At 35.8% G+C, this 15,152-nt stretch overlaps 1 protein-coding gene across 4 annotated transcripts in view; it reads left to right on the top strand.

The window, feature by feature from the left end:
* The window catches only part of wdp (Leucine rich repeat protein windpipe), a 191,976-nt gene extending 177,027 nt beyond the window's left edge, over window positions 1-14,949 (top strand). For 3 of the 4 annotated variants that reach the window (XM_075313379.1, XM_075313381.1, XM_075313380.1), the window contains 2 exons: window positions 7,213-9,523; window positions 14,082-14,949. In XM_075313379.1, coding sequence (XP_075169494.1) covers window positions 7,349-9,448 — 2,100 coding nt within the window. In that variant the 5' untranslated portion in view covers window positions 7,213-7,348 and the 3' untranslated portion in view covers window positions 9,449-9,523; window positions 14,082-14,949. Of the gene's footprint in view, window positions 1-6,988; window positions 7,140-7,212; window positions 9,524-14,081 lie in introns of those variants that run through there. The other variant, XM_075313382.1, reaches the window with a different exon arrangement.
* The last annotated feature ends 203 nt before the right edge of the window (window positions 14,950-15,152 follow it).

Below are 15,152 nucleotides of genomic sequence, written 5' to 3'. Positions count from 1 at the left end.
GTGATTGAATCAGAAAATTTTTTCTTGTGTGTATGCAATACATGGTAAAGGGTACTTAACATTCGGCCTGGCCGATCTTACGGCCGTATATACTTGTTTTCCATTTATTTAAGCAATTCAAAGTCTTTAAAGGACCAATTTAACGAATTAATTTCGTCTGATTCGTTTAAAATTTTATACGTTATATTAGTATATGGTCTCTAAAAACCATGCAAAAATTTGTTCATATTGGTCAATAATTATATACAGCCCCCATATAAACATATATCTTGGAGACGCAAATTTCATCCGATTTGGCTGAACTTCCACTTTAGAAGATGATTTTAAGGACCCAGCAAAAAATTTGGAAGTTCTTCCAAAGGTACAACTTTAAAATCACTTCCAGAAGATGCACTCCCAATGATGTTCTTTATTTTAACTACCCAGGAAGTTCTTTTAATTCAATTTTTTATAATTTGGTTTTTTCATACATTTAATGGGTAATCTTAACTTTTTTTGCTTCAAATAGGTTAAAAATAGAGAAAGAATTCATAAAACGGTAAAAATCATTTAAATTTTGTTGAAAAAAATGCTAAATCCAATGTGAAAAAATTGTGAATTTTTGAAAATATTTGAGGTCTAACGTTTCCGACATGCGTTAGAATCCATTAAAAATTATAAAAAATTATAAAATTTATTTATTTGACAAAATATCACAAAATTTTTTAATTTACATCCAAAACATTGAATTCGGATCACACCTAAAGAAGTGATGCAAATTCAGTGCAACGGTTGTTGAAATGGAGGACTTCCGTCCTATGACAAGCCCATGTTAAATTCATCGCTTCAGTGTCAATTTTGCACCACTTCCGGATCCAAAAAGAGCGACGCTTTTTTTGCTGGGGAGTTTTAAGATACCTTTCCAGCGGCAAGTATTTCTATAACCCAAGTAACTCGATTGTGGATGACAGTCTTTAGTAGAAGTTTCTACGCAATCCTTGGTGGATGGTACATAAGATTCGGCCTGACCGAACTTATGGCCAAATGTCGAATTGACTACTTTTGGAACCAATTATGATGGCCTTCAATTTGCCGACATATCCATCACACAATACCTGAAAGTGGCTCATGGCTCATTCCTTGCAGTGTACCATATTGAGATAATCGACATTTTGGTATTTTTTAGTGCCAACCTTGCTCTCTAAAATGCCTCAAGCGCAAAAGTCCAATGGAGAGATTTTGGTGACTATTGTGCAGTCGAAATGAAGCGAGGTACCTTTTTTATAAGCCATTCTTGGTTGGCGCGTGCTGATTGCGATGGTACTGAGTCCTGTTGGAATGTCCATTGCCTGCGGCCGAAATGTTTGTTTGCCTAGGGTTTCAATACTGCCTTTAGCAAATTTTCCCCATAATCGATTACTATGAGCGGAAGGCGACGATTGGCCATTACGCCCATACCACTACCATTGGAGGCGACGTCGGCCATTGGTGGCGCTTGGGTTCCGCTATCAGGACCATTTACTTTGTACATAAACTGCTTAATTTGGAATGGTTTCTTATCAGAGCAAACTGGCCATTTTCGTTCAAGCGAAGAACCCCTTGCCTCCTTCCAATCTAACTTTGTTTTGAGCATCGGTGAGCTGTTGCCCTGTTTGGAACTTTAATGGATTTAGTCCAAGCTATATTTTCAATATGTAAGCAAGTTTTCTACTACGGCAACATGGATTTCGATCAAATCAGGCCTTCACTTTTCGAATCAGTATCAGGTTATCGAGTAATAGTTGAGAGAAACAAGAGATTTATTGACATTTAAAATCTGGAGCCATATCCACTGTGGTTTTTCAGCCAAATATATAGCATTCACACTATCACGCGTAAATTCGAATACATTAAAAAATGTTTCCTAAAAATGTTTTTTCTGCCTTGGCCAGGATGGTAATGTGAGAAGTTCATGTAATTTTTTGCATTTTGTGATATTCAAGGCGGAGTTCTCAATGGACTGAATAGTCTAAGTGAGCCTGAATCGGGCTGCCATTAATGTAATGTGTCATACTTTCGCCTCAGCCCGTATTTATCTCTTGGTCCCTCGTTTTTTTTTATTTTATAAAAACAGATACTTAAAATTCATTAGCTGATCTCGATGGTTGTTTATGTCTCTATAAACTTGGTGAGTGCTAATTATTGTTAAAATTGTGGTTTCATAAAAACAGACAGAGCATCAACACTTACATCTAGTAACATATCGATTTATAGTAAATTATTAACATCACATGAAATTAATTGTTAAAATTAATTTTTAATTATAAATGACTGATATGCCATAAACACGGTTGTAATATTATCGGAAAGGTAGGTTCATGGACAAAAACATTTAAGCTCCCAATATATTACAAAATGATTTCAAGGTTATATACTTGCAAACCTTTTGCCTTGAAATTTATCTTAATAATGGGTTTAATATTTTTGTGAACAATATTTTCTTCCGGTGAAGAAATAAAAATTAATTTATCATAAAGCAATAAAAATCTTATATTAAAGGGCAAAAGTAATGGTATAAAATAAATAAATAATTTTTTTCCATTATTTTTAAAAGGTAGAAATTGTTAAAGTCAAATAAAGCCGACTATATTAGTAAGGTTATAATGATAAGAATATTACTTGCCTACACATTTTTTAACAAACAAATTTGTACAGATTTAAAGATTTTGTTTTTATTGTTTTAATATTTCTGAAAAATTCTTCAAAATTAATAAAATCGCATTTAAATTTGTTGAATTTTTGCAAACAAAAAGGTTCAAAAATAGTCTGTCAGCACTTTTTTAAAGATGTTTTTTTATTCGAAACATAGCAAAATTATTACTAGAAAACGAGTCTGAAATTGTAAATTTAAATTGTCGTCAATAAATGTTTAAAGTAATTTGTGCTTTCAAATAAAGTAAAAAAGCTGAAAAAACCGAATAAATTAAAATGTATTTCCTAGAATAAGGCACAAAAGAGAATCGTTTTTTAAAGGTATCGTTATTTCAAATCTCGACTTCCTTGGCCAGGAATCAATACCATTAGTATGAAAACAAAATCTTTGGAACCGAGCAAGCTTTTTTTCAGTGTATGTTTTGCAAATGTTAACCACTTTTTGGCATTTCTTAGCGATAACGATAATTTCTCCTCGTATTCTCGATTAAGATCTGTTGTTTACGTTTTCTAAGGGTAAATTTAATGCATTAATTATTGCGGTTTCATAACACATTTCCTATGGGATGCGCAGAAAAAAATTTCACGAAAATTTTTCCAATTAAAGTCTGAATTGAGTTTTAAACAAGTATATATATATATATATATATATATATATATATATATATATATATATATATATATATATATATATATATATATATATATATATATATATATATATATATATATATATATATATATATATATATATATATATATATATATATATATATATATATATATATATATATATATATATATATATATATATATATATATATATATATATATATATATATATATATATATATATATATATATATATAAGTATATAGTAAGTTCGGCCGGGCCGAATCTTAAATAACCACCACCATGAATCAAATATAATAGTTTCCTTTCAAAATTTCAGAGGGGTTTGATGACAGATATCAATATATCAATCAGATCAGTGTGCCTTCTATATGGAGGCCTTACCAAATTGACCGATAAAACTAAATCATATACACTTTGTTATGGGTCTAAAATGCCAGTATATTTTCAATTTGTGGCAAATCGGATAAAAACTACAATTTCTAGAAACCCCAGGAGTTAAATCAGGAGTTCGGTGTAATGGGAGCTATACCAAAACATGGAAGAATACAATTTACGGATTTTAGAAGCCCACGAAGTAAATCTGGAGATCGGTCCATATGGGCGCTATATCGAAACATGGTCCGATAATCACCATTTTCGGCGCATCTCTTTATTTTCCTGGAATACCTCTAGATTTCCAATTTCAGGCAAATTGGGTAAAAACTTCGGATTCTAGAAGGCCAAGAAGTAAAATCGGGACATCGGCCTTTATGGGGGCTATATGAAAACATCGACCGATAATCACCATTTTCGGCACATCTCTTTATTTTCCTAGAATACCTCTACATTTCCAATTTCAGGCAAATTGGGTAAAAACTACGAATTCTAGAAGGCCAAGAAGTAAAATCGGGAGATGGGCCTTTATGGGGGCTATATGAAAACATCGACCGATAATAACCACTTTCGGCACATCTCTTTATTTTCCTAGAATACCTCTAGATTTCCAATTTCAGACAAATTGGGTAAACAAATACGAATTCTAGAAGCCCAAGAAGTAAAATCGGGAGATCGGTCTATATGGGGGCTATATCAAAACATGGCACACCTCTTGAAGGTCCTAGAATACTTTTAGATTTCCGATTTGAGGCAAATTGGATAAAAACTACGGATTCTAGAAGTCCAAGAAGTAAAATCAGGAGATCGGTCTATATGGTGACTATATCAAAACATGGAAGGATACAAACTACGGATTCTAGAAGCCCACGAAGTAAATCTGGAGATCGGTCCATATGGGCGCTATATCGAAACATGGTCCGATAATCACCATTTTCGGCACATCTCTTTATTTTCCTGGAATACCTCTAGATTTCCAATTTCAGGCAAATTGGGTAAAAACTTCGGATTCTAGAAGGCCAAGAAGTAAAATCGGGAGATCGGCCTTTATGGGGGCTATATGAAAACATCGACCGATAATAACCACTTTCGGCACATCTCTTTATTTTCCTAGAATACCTCTAGATTTCCAATTTCAGACAAATTGGGTAAACAAATACGAATTCTAGAAGCCCAAGAAGTAAAATCGGGAGATCGGTCTATATGGGGGCTATATCAAAACATGACACACCTCTTGAAGGTCCTAGAATACTTCTAGATTTCCGGTTTGAGGCAAATTGGATAAAAACTACGGATTCTAGAAGCCCAAGAAGCAAAATCGGGAGATCAGTCTATATGGTGGCTATATCAAAACATGGACCGGTACTCACCATTTTCGGTACACGTCTTTAGGGTCGTAGAGTATCTCTAGGTTTCAAATTTCCGGTAAATGGGATTAAATCTACGGATTCTAGAAGCCCAAGAAGTAAAATCGGGAGATCGGTCTATATAGGGGCTATATCAAAATACACTAGCCAACAGTCGTTTTGTGAATTGGTTCTAGCATAATTTTTCCCATTGGTTTTGACCTACTAAACACGAAAATGAGTTTTAAAAAATTTTCTGTCGATTGGTTTTCGAGATACAAATTTTTGAACTTTTTTTTTAATTTTTGGAGGTACACTTACAATTTTGAGCATATCTTTCGTCTTCTTTGGCTATTTGATCCTACTACTACTCAAATTAAAGAAAATTGAGCTGTCAACAACTCGTTCTCAGAAAATTTTCAAATCGGGTAAGTAGTTTGGATGTTGGCGGCTTAAAAATAAGAAGCAAAATCGGCAAATCGGTCCATATGGGGGCTATACCAAAACATGGACCGATATGCACCATTTTCGGTACACTTTCTGATGGTCCTAAAATACTTCTAGATTTCCAATTTCAGGCAAATTGGATAAAAACTACAGTTTTTATAAGCCCAAGACCCCAAATCGGGAGGTCGGTTTATATTAGTCCCCATATCATAACTTGGACCGATATAGTCCATCTTCGAACTTGACCTGCCTGCAAACAAAAGACAAATCTGTGCCAAATTTCAGGACGATAGCTCCATTAGTGAAGGCTGTAGCGTGATTACAACAGACAGACAGAGAGACGGACATGCTTATATCGTCTTCCCTGATCAATTTATATAGTCGGAAATCGATATTTCGATGTCTTACAAACGAAATGACAAACTTATTATACCCCCGTCACCATTCTATGGTGGTGGGTATAATAATATTCAATTAAATATTTAATTCATTCAACAAAGTTTTTAATTGAAATAAGAATTAATAGTATCAATTAATTTTTTAATTGATACTAGCATTTCTATGATTGAAGACATTCCGATTAAAAAATTAATTCGATCAATTAATTTCGTGATTGAATCAGAACAATTGTGTGTACAAAAAAAAATTGACTTTCAAGAAGATAATCTTCCACTACCCAGAATTGATCAGGGATGAGTTATGAATGATTTAACATATAAATATATAAAAGCTGGACCCAAGTCTACAATATATTTTTCATTTCTCATAGAACATTGATTATTCCAGAAGTGTTCTACTCACTGCAAGTAAAAAACAAGTCCACCAAAATTTTGTCAATAAATCATTGACTCATAACTGATATTCAAAAGTACTGAAGTACTTTCGCAATGAAAACAACAACAAAAATTTCAAGTACATCGATTCAATCAATTGCGTCAAAGCCATCATCATTGTTACCACAAAAATTTGTTTAAAACAAATTTAACGACAAAAAGTAAAAACAAACCAATTAGACAATATCGAGATTTTGTAGTTTTTTTTTGATTTTGTTGATGTCACAACCAACACGTCGTTCGACAATTCATTATCTTCAAGGCGGTAACAAGCGAAACCCAATCGTCCGCATAATTTCGACAAAGCGAGTATGTGAACCCAGTTATGTACGATCCCAACTACTACGAAATATATATATGGACGAAGTCTTCAAGAAGTTCGAACGACTTCGAAACGAACCTTTGGGCATTGATAAGAAAATCTAAGATATCCACCAGGTGATAGTGAATCGGGTGAAAACAAAAAATATCTACGCGTTTCTTATCGCTACAAAATGTGGCAAAAACCACCAACCATCCAACCCAAATGAATTATTTTCAAACAAAAAAATACGAATTTCACACAGGGTAGGTGACGGACGGACACGTTAGCCGCTTGGTTAGCTTCTTAGGGAAGTTTTATGGTGCGGAGGTGTCAGTGGAGAATGACGCAATGCAATAGATGAGAATTTTGCTAAAAATGGTATACCACCGATATCACTGGCAATGTAGTGTGTACATAGAGGTCGGTTGATAGCATTTTGCAGTTGGCAATCGAAATTAGTCAGATATTTGTATTGGAGGCGATAAGTTGGGGGAATAGAAAGTATAGAGGAATCGCATAATACAATAAAAAGTTAGTTGAGTATTGGCTAAGAATAAAAAACAGTAATAACCTTTTTTTTTAATTTTTTTTCTCTTTTTTCCAGATTATTTTATTGTCGAAGTCATTAGTGTGGAGAAAACACCTTTGCGACGAGGACTAGTACCTCATTTCCTGTCCCTCTTACTGTGCTTCCCAACAGCCAACATCCTCAATAGAGACATTCAAAAGATAGAACCACAATGACGAGTCCCACAACGACAAGACGATCGTATACCTGGTCTTGGGCCTTATGCTGTATGTTACTGGTGTCCCTGGCCTCTTCATCCGAACTATCAAACTCATCCTCTAGCAGCAGCAGCACCAGCACCAGCACAGAAGACTTAAAGGCTGATCAAAATTATCTCTGCCCCGAAGACTGCCATTGTGTTTTGGCCCACAATACACACAAGCCTTTCCTTCATGCCAAATGTTCCTCGCTCAAGGGTCTCAGGCCTGATCAACCGCTCACTGCAACTTTGCCTCTACATTCCATAGATTTGTCCTTCCTCAATTTGACCCGTTTGTCCCATTCTCTGGAGCAACTACACGATCTCACCTCCATTGATTTGTCCCATAATGATCTGCATGAAATTGGACATTTGGGTCGACGCATTAAGAAACTGAACCTTAAACATAACCGCATTACCTCGGCCAAACTGACCAAGTTGCCTCAACATTTGCAAACCCTGAACTTGCAACACAATGACATTACCCATTTACCCTTGGAATTTACCCAGTTGTCACAGCTGCAATCTCTGGAGCTCGGCCACAATCCCCTGAATTGTTCGTGTGAAACTCTGGAAGTGCGTAACTGGTTGCAAGAACGCCATGTCTTCATGGAACATCCGGTAACTTGCGCCTATCCAGCCTTGTATAAAAATAAGCCTTGGTTAGCAGTCAAGCAATCGGTGGTATGCGACCAAGAAAAAAAGGGTTGGCTGGCAGCCGAGGAAGAAAATGAGTTGATGATGGGTGATCAACCCTTTGAGGGTTCTGGAGATATGGGCGATGAAGAGGAATTGGGTAGAGCTTTTATGCCTCTGGAGACCAAGACTACAACCCCCAAAAACACCCACCACAATGGATTCGATTTTGTTGAAGGTTCTGGAGATCTCAGTGAGTTCGATGTACCCTTGGATATGCTTATGTCCTCCACCCATGAGCCTGAGATTGTCCACGATGAATCTACCCCTGGAGATGAATTTGGCGGAGAGGAAGAAGAAGAAGAGGGCTCTGGTAGCGGCGGTGGTATTCTTCCCATCATACCTTCTGTACACACTGATCACGTTCTAACCGATGACTTTGATATTCCCGAAACAAAAGAGGATAATGATGAAGACAACCAACCCATTGATGAACCCCACATCACATCGGATATCTTCAAACATCATTTGGGTATCTTTGATGGTGATGAACATAGATCCACCCAATCGCCCGCTGAAGAGGAAATTATTAAGGCCGAACATGTACCCTCACTGGCAGCCGATGTTCCCGACCGACCCAGCACAGAAGGACCCGAAGGCGATAATGTGGCTCAGGCTAAAGTTGGTGAACAGGAGGATGGAAAGGCCACCTATTTGCTTTGGGGCATTATTGTTTTCATCATTGTTGGCCTTCTACTGTTTGTGGCCATCAAGCAATGTAAAAACAAAGGTCGTCGTGGTCACGATGCCGAAAATCCCCAAACTGAATTGGTACCTATGGACAAAAAACAATTGGGTAAACCTCTGCGTAATGGTGTGCCCGAGCATGTACCCTTGATAGGCGAGAAGACCAAGTCGGATATGGCTAAACCCATAAATGGCTCCAAACCCTATGACAGTTCGGATGTCAAAGATGGTCCCAATCAACAACAACCCCTGTTGAATGGCAATCAAAATGGTAATGCTCCAAGTGAAGAACCCGTCTCACGGCCTGATTCTCAACTTCAGGCACCCCATGAATATTATCCCATTTCACCACGTTATCCCACACCACAATCACCCAGAGCCTCGAAATATAATCAACAAAATGCCGAACCCAATAACAATGATCCCAACGAACCTTATCTGCCTTCATCACCGAAATCGGGACGTTACTCTCCGGTATATTCCCCAGAAACGGGACGTGTAAAAATTAAATTGACAGAAACACCAAGGCCGAAGACGCCTATGTTGGTGACGCGTAGTCGTTCGAATGCCGGCGATATAATCACCACACCACTAAGACCTGCTGCAGCAACGCAAATGCAGAGTTTCCAGCCAACACCAGTGCATACGGCAAATACCAATGGTCATGCGGGAGGTGGTGAACATCATTGATAGCAATGAATGTGAACACACGATCGAAGCGGCGACGATGACGACAACGGTGGATGTACTCCTTTTTATAAGAAAGTAAGAACCAATGAAAATATTATTAAGTTGGGAGGATATTATGAATCGCCAAGAAAGTCATCGGCAAGAGTCAGTATAAATTTTTCGTTTTGTGCCAGTGTTGAAACGAATTTCGAGCGGTTTATAGTGTTGTCCCCTTGGCTTGTTGATAATGGAATATAATTTTGAGAATATTGTTATTGGGTAGTAGCGATAAAAATCTGTCTGTTGACAAGTTAACAAAGAAATTTTAATTGTGGATGGAATTCTCTTGAAGAGATCCGTAGGACAAAGTACGGCAAAAAGAAAATATATTATCATTGTTAAAACTTTCCATGCAAATATATGATAGGAGTACTCTGCGGTAAAATAGTTAACATACTCTTCCTCTAGAGGGAGGCCCCGGTTTTCTATACAAGTCTTGCCGGAAAAACTTGTTTCGGAGGTTTGGTATCACCTTTCAATCGCCCTTTTGGCGGAAACCACCCTCGCCATCGATATTTGTCTCATTTAGTCATTTAGATATTTTCTGCTATCGTTTATTATCCTTACAAATCGGTATTCCTTGCGATGTTTTTGTCGTCAACAACATGGCTTTTTGTCGCCGTTGAAATTAGTGTTCAGTTTTTCAATGAGGCAGAAAATGTAAAAAATATAGAGCTTTACTTTGTTCCAAGAAAGTGGCTGCTGCACGTAAATGGTTCTACGGAATGTTGGCCCATTCCAGGCGAAGCGACATCTTGAAATGATCCACACTTTAGTATTTTTTAGTGCCAACCTTAGGCTAGGTTAGGTCTGGTGGCAGCCAGAGAACGGCTGCGATCTACCGCAACTGACCAGTGTATTTAGTAAACACCAATATTTGCAATCTTAAAACACCAATTGGTAAAACCACCAATATCCAATGTCGGTGTTTGTTAGTATGAGTGTTGGTCTCTCGAAAACACCGTAGTAAAGCAATCACACATGTTAGATGAAAATGTCTCTTTCGATGTCGATAAGGGAGATGTTGATCGATATATACTATATTTGACATATGTATCTCCTTTTGGATTTAAATTAAAATTATAATTTTTTTGGCCAACATGGGGGATGTATCAAAACACAGTCTTATATATACAAAATATGGCATAGCCCCTTACGATCTTAAAATACCTCTAGGTTTTACATTTCAATCAAATAGGATGAAAATTGCAGATTCCATACCCTAAAGAAACCAAATGTTGAGATCATTATTTCTGGAGGATGTTTCATAAAAATAGACCGATATATACGAAATATACTAAAAATACCTCCAGATTTTAAATTTCCAGCTAATCGGATGAAAATTTGGGGCCTCATGGAGGAAAAAATTTCATCCGTTCCGTCCGAAATTTGGCTCTCTAATGAACGTACGAAAATTGATTGTGGATCACAATCTTTAGTATAAATTTCTCCGCAATCCATGGTGGAGGGTACATAAGATTCTTACTTACTACCGTATATACATACATACTTGTTATACCCACCACCATAGAAAAATATCGATTTCCGACTATATAAAGTATATATATTCTTGATCAGGGAGAAATTCTAAGACGATATAAGCATGTCCGTCTGTCTGTTGTAATCACGCTACAGCCTTCAATAATGGCGCTATCGTCCTGAAATTTGGCACAGATTCGTCTTTTGTTTGCAGGCAGGTCAAGTTCGAAGATGGGCTATATCGGTCCAAGTTTTAATATTGACCCCATATAAACCGACCTCCTGATTTTACTTATTGGGCTTCTAGAATCCGTAGTTTTTATCCAATTTGCCTGAAATTGGAAATTTAGAGATATTCTAGTAAAATAAAGAGATGTGCCGAAAATGGTGATTATCGGTCCATGTTTATTCCCTGCGTCCTGGGCTTATAAAAAAGATAGTATTTATCCAATTTGCCTGAAATTGGAATGGTGGCTATCGGTCCATGTTTTGGTATAGCCCCCATATGGGCCGATTTCCCGATTTTGCTTCTTGGGCGTCTTGAAAGTGTATTTATCTGAAATTGAAAATCTAGAGGTATTTTATGACCACAAATTGGTGTGTCGAAAATGGTGAGTATCGGTCCATGTATTGATATAGCCCCCATATAGACCGATCTCCCGACTTTATTTCTTGGGCTTCTAGAATCCGTAGTTTTAATCTAGTTTACCTGAAATTCGAAATCTAGAAGTACACTAGGACCCTAAAAACATGTGCCGAAAATGGTGAGTACCGGTCCATGTTTTGATATAGCCACCATATAGACCGATCTCCCGATTTTACTTCTTGGGCTCCTAGAATCCGTAATTTTTACCCATTGCCTCAAATCGGAAATCTAGAGGTATTCTAGGACCGTAAAGAGGTATGCCGAAAACGGTGAGTATTGGTCCATGTTTTGATATAGCCCCCATATAGACCGATCTCCCGATTTTACTTCTTGGGCCTATAGAATCCGTAGTTTTTATCAAATTTGCCTGAAATTTGAAATCTAGAGGTATTCTAGGAAAATAAAGAGATGTGTCGAAAATGGTGATTATCGGACCATGATTTGATATAGCCCCCCATATAAACCGATCTCCCGATTTTACTTATTGGGCTTCTAGAATCCGTAGTTTTTATCCAATTTGCCTGAAATTGGAAATATAGAGATATTCTAGTAAAATAAAGAGATGTGCCGAAAATGGTGATTATCGGTCCATGTTTATACCCTGCGCCACACTGTGGAACAGGGTATTATAAGTTAGTGCATATGCTTGTAACACCCAGAAGGAGACGAAATAGATACATGGTGTCTTTGTCAATAATGCTCAGGGTGGGTCCCTGAGTCGATATAACCATGTCCGTCTGTCCGTCCGTCCGTCTGTCTGTGAACACATTTTTGTGATCAAAATCTAGGTCGCAATTTAAGTCCAATCGCCTTCAAATTTGGCACATGTTCCTAATTTGGGTCATTGATTTGACCCTATTGATTTTGGAAGAAATCGGCTCAGATTTAGATATAGCTCCCATATATATCTTTCGCCCGATATGCACTAATATGGACCCAGCAGCCAGAGTTTTATACCGACTTGCTTGAAATTTTGTACAAACATAACACTTAGTTATGTAGTCAAGTGTGCAAAATTTGATTGAAATCGGTTCAGATTGAGATATAGCTCCCATATATATCTTTCGCCCGATATGGACTTATATGGCCCCAGAAGCCAGATTTTTGGCCGAATTTGGTTAAATTTTGCACAGGGAGTAAATTTAGCATTGCAGCTATGCGTGCCAAATTTGGTTGAAATCGAATCAGATTTAGATATAGCTCCCATATATATCTTTCGCCCAATATGGACTAATATGGTCCTAAAAGCCAGAGTTTTGGCCCAATTTGGTTGAAATTTTGCACAGGGAGTAAATTTAGCATTGCAGCTTTGCGTGCCAAATTTGGTTGAAATCGAATCAGATTTAGATATAGCTCCCATATATATTTTTCGCCCGATATGGACTTATATGGCCCCAGAAGCCAGAGTTTGGTCCAATTTGGTTGAAATTTTGCACTAGGAGTACAATTAGTAATATAGTCATATGTGCCAAATTAGATTGAAATCGGCTCAGATATAGATATATAGATATAGCTCCCATATATATGTTTTTCTGATTTCGACAAAAATGGTCAAAATACCAACATTTTCCTTGTTAAATCGCCACTGCTTAGTCGAAAAGTTGTAAAAATGACTCTAATTTTCCTAAACTTCTAATACATATATATCGAGCGATAAATCATAAATAAACTTTTGCGAAGTTTCCTTAAAATTGCTTCAGATTTAAATGTTTCCCATATTTTTTTACTAAAATTGTGTTCCACCCTAGTGCATTAGCCAACTTAAATTTTGAGTCTATAGATTTTGTAAAAGTCTATAAAATTCTGTCCAAATCGAGTGATATTTAAATGTATGTATTTGGGACAAACCTTTATATATAGCATCCAACACATTTGACGGATGTGATATGGTATCGAAAATTTAGATCTACAAAGTGGTGCAGGATATAATATAGTCGGCCCCGCCCGACTTTAGACTTTCCTTACTTGTTTTTATATGATTTAGTATTATCGGTCCATTTGGTAAGGCCTCCATATAGACCGATCTCTCTTATTGAGGGTATAGAAAAATTTCCAGATTTTACTTCTCCAGATTTTACTTCTCGTAATCATTTAAATAATTGGGGTGAAAATCTACAGATTTTAGACTTCAAATCAAGGCGTTATTTCATCATTTTCTTGCACACTTACAAGAGATGTTTATGATTCTTCTAAAACTCAAACATTTATCTGTGGGAAGCGTAATGGTTGAACTGATCTGCTTGGGAAAATATCTGTCATCAAACCCCCCTGAAATTTTCAAAGGAAACTTTTATATTTGATTAATGGTGGTGGATATTTAAGATTCGGCCCGGCCGAACTTACTACTGTATATACTTGTTTTATACTATTCCAAATTTTTAAAACAATAACCAACAATATCGACTTCCCAACTCTGGTATGAAACTAAAATTGTTCTCTTTTCTTTCTCTCTATCTCTCCCATACATAGTACTCACCACCATATAATTGTTTACACACCACACAGCATACGGAAAGCTTTGTCATCACGAGCAAATAGTATAACAGGAAGAAAAGCTTTCCAGCGAAGAGTAAGCAGCGCCCCCTAGAAACAAAACGAAGAAAAGCTTTACTAAATCTTAACCCCTTAAACTGTCGAAGAGTACTCAAAAGACCCCATTTTCCACCCAGTTCCTCTGTTCCTGGCCTTTAGAGGAAGTGAAAAAAAAAAACAAAACCAACTACTAAACATCCATTATAAATATTTTATTTGAAAATATTTTTCGTTTTTTTTTTTGTTTCATTTTAATTTTATAGTTACTGTTTTTTCTTTCTTTTGTGATTATTTATGTGTTAAGAAACAACAAAGAAGAAAACAAAAATCCTATAATAATTTTGTATTTATTCTTTATAGTTTAAGTAAAAAACAAAAATAAAAATATTATTATATATATATATTTTTTTAGAAAACAAAGCTTCAATTTATTTCTTAGTGTTTTCTTAAGTTCTGGAAAATAAGGTGGTGCGGAAACAAAGTGCAAAATTAATAGGAATTTTCTCGAAAGGCTAACTCTTTATACTAAAACAATAAATAATACTAATCCAAACGACTAAACGATCAATACAAAAATATCTAAAATTAATCATATCAATTAAATTCAAATGTAACAAAAGTGTGCCAATCCACTGTGTGTGCCTTGATGATCTTTAAACAAATCGATTTAAAGGAAAATAATAAACCAAACACTTCCTAAGAAAATTTGCACATATTTAACATCTAACTAAATTCGAAAAAAAAAATCAATCAAATTTAATGACATGATTGAAATATCACGCACATGTATAAAAAAAAAAACAAACTTATACCAGAAATTTGAACATTGAAAATGTAATAAATGATTATTATTAAATATAAAAATATATGATTTCAATTTTCAATGTGAATTTCTCTAATAAGTCAAGATTTGTGATAGGTAAAACTAATATTATAATATAATTATAAATAGAATTCTAAACTAATAATTAATATTAGGATTTTCTCTTTTTTATTTTAATAAAATCA

This window comes from Haematobia irritans, chromosome 5 (assembly GCF_050003625.1).
Source record: "Haematobia irritans isolate KBUSLIRL chromosome 5, ASM5000362v1, whole genome shotgun sequence".
In the NCBI taxonomy this organism is placed as follows: Eukaryota; Metazoa; Arthropoda; class Insecta; order Diptera; family Muscidae; genus Haematobia; species Haematobia irritans.
The sequence above is the reverse complement of the archived record's forward strand: the minus strand, read 5'-3'. Positions and strand labels throughout refer to the sequence as shown.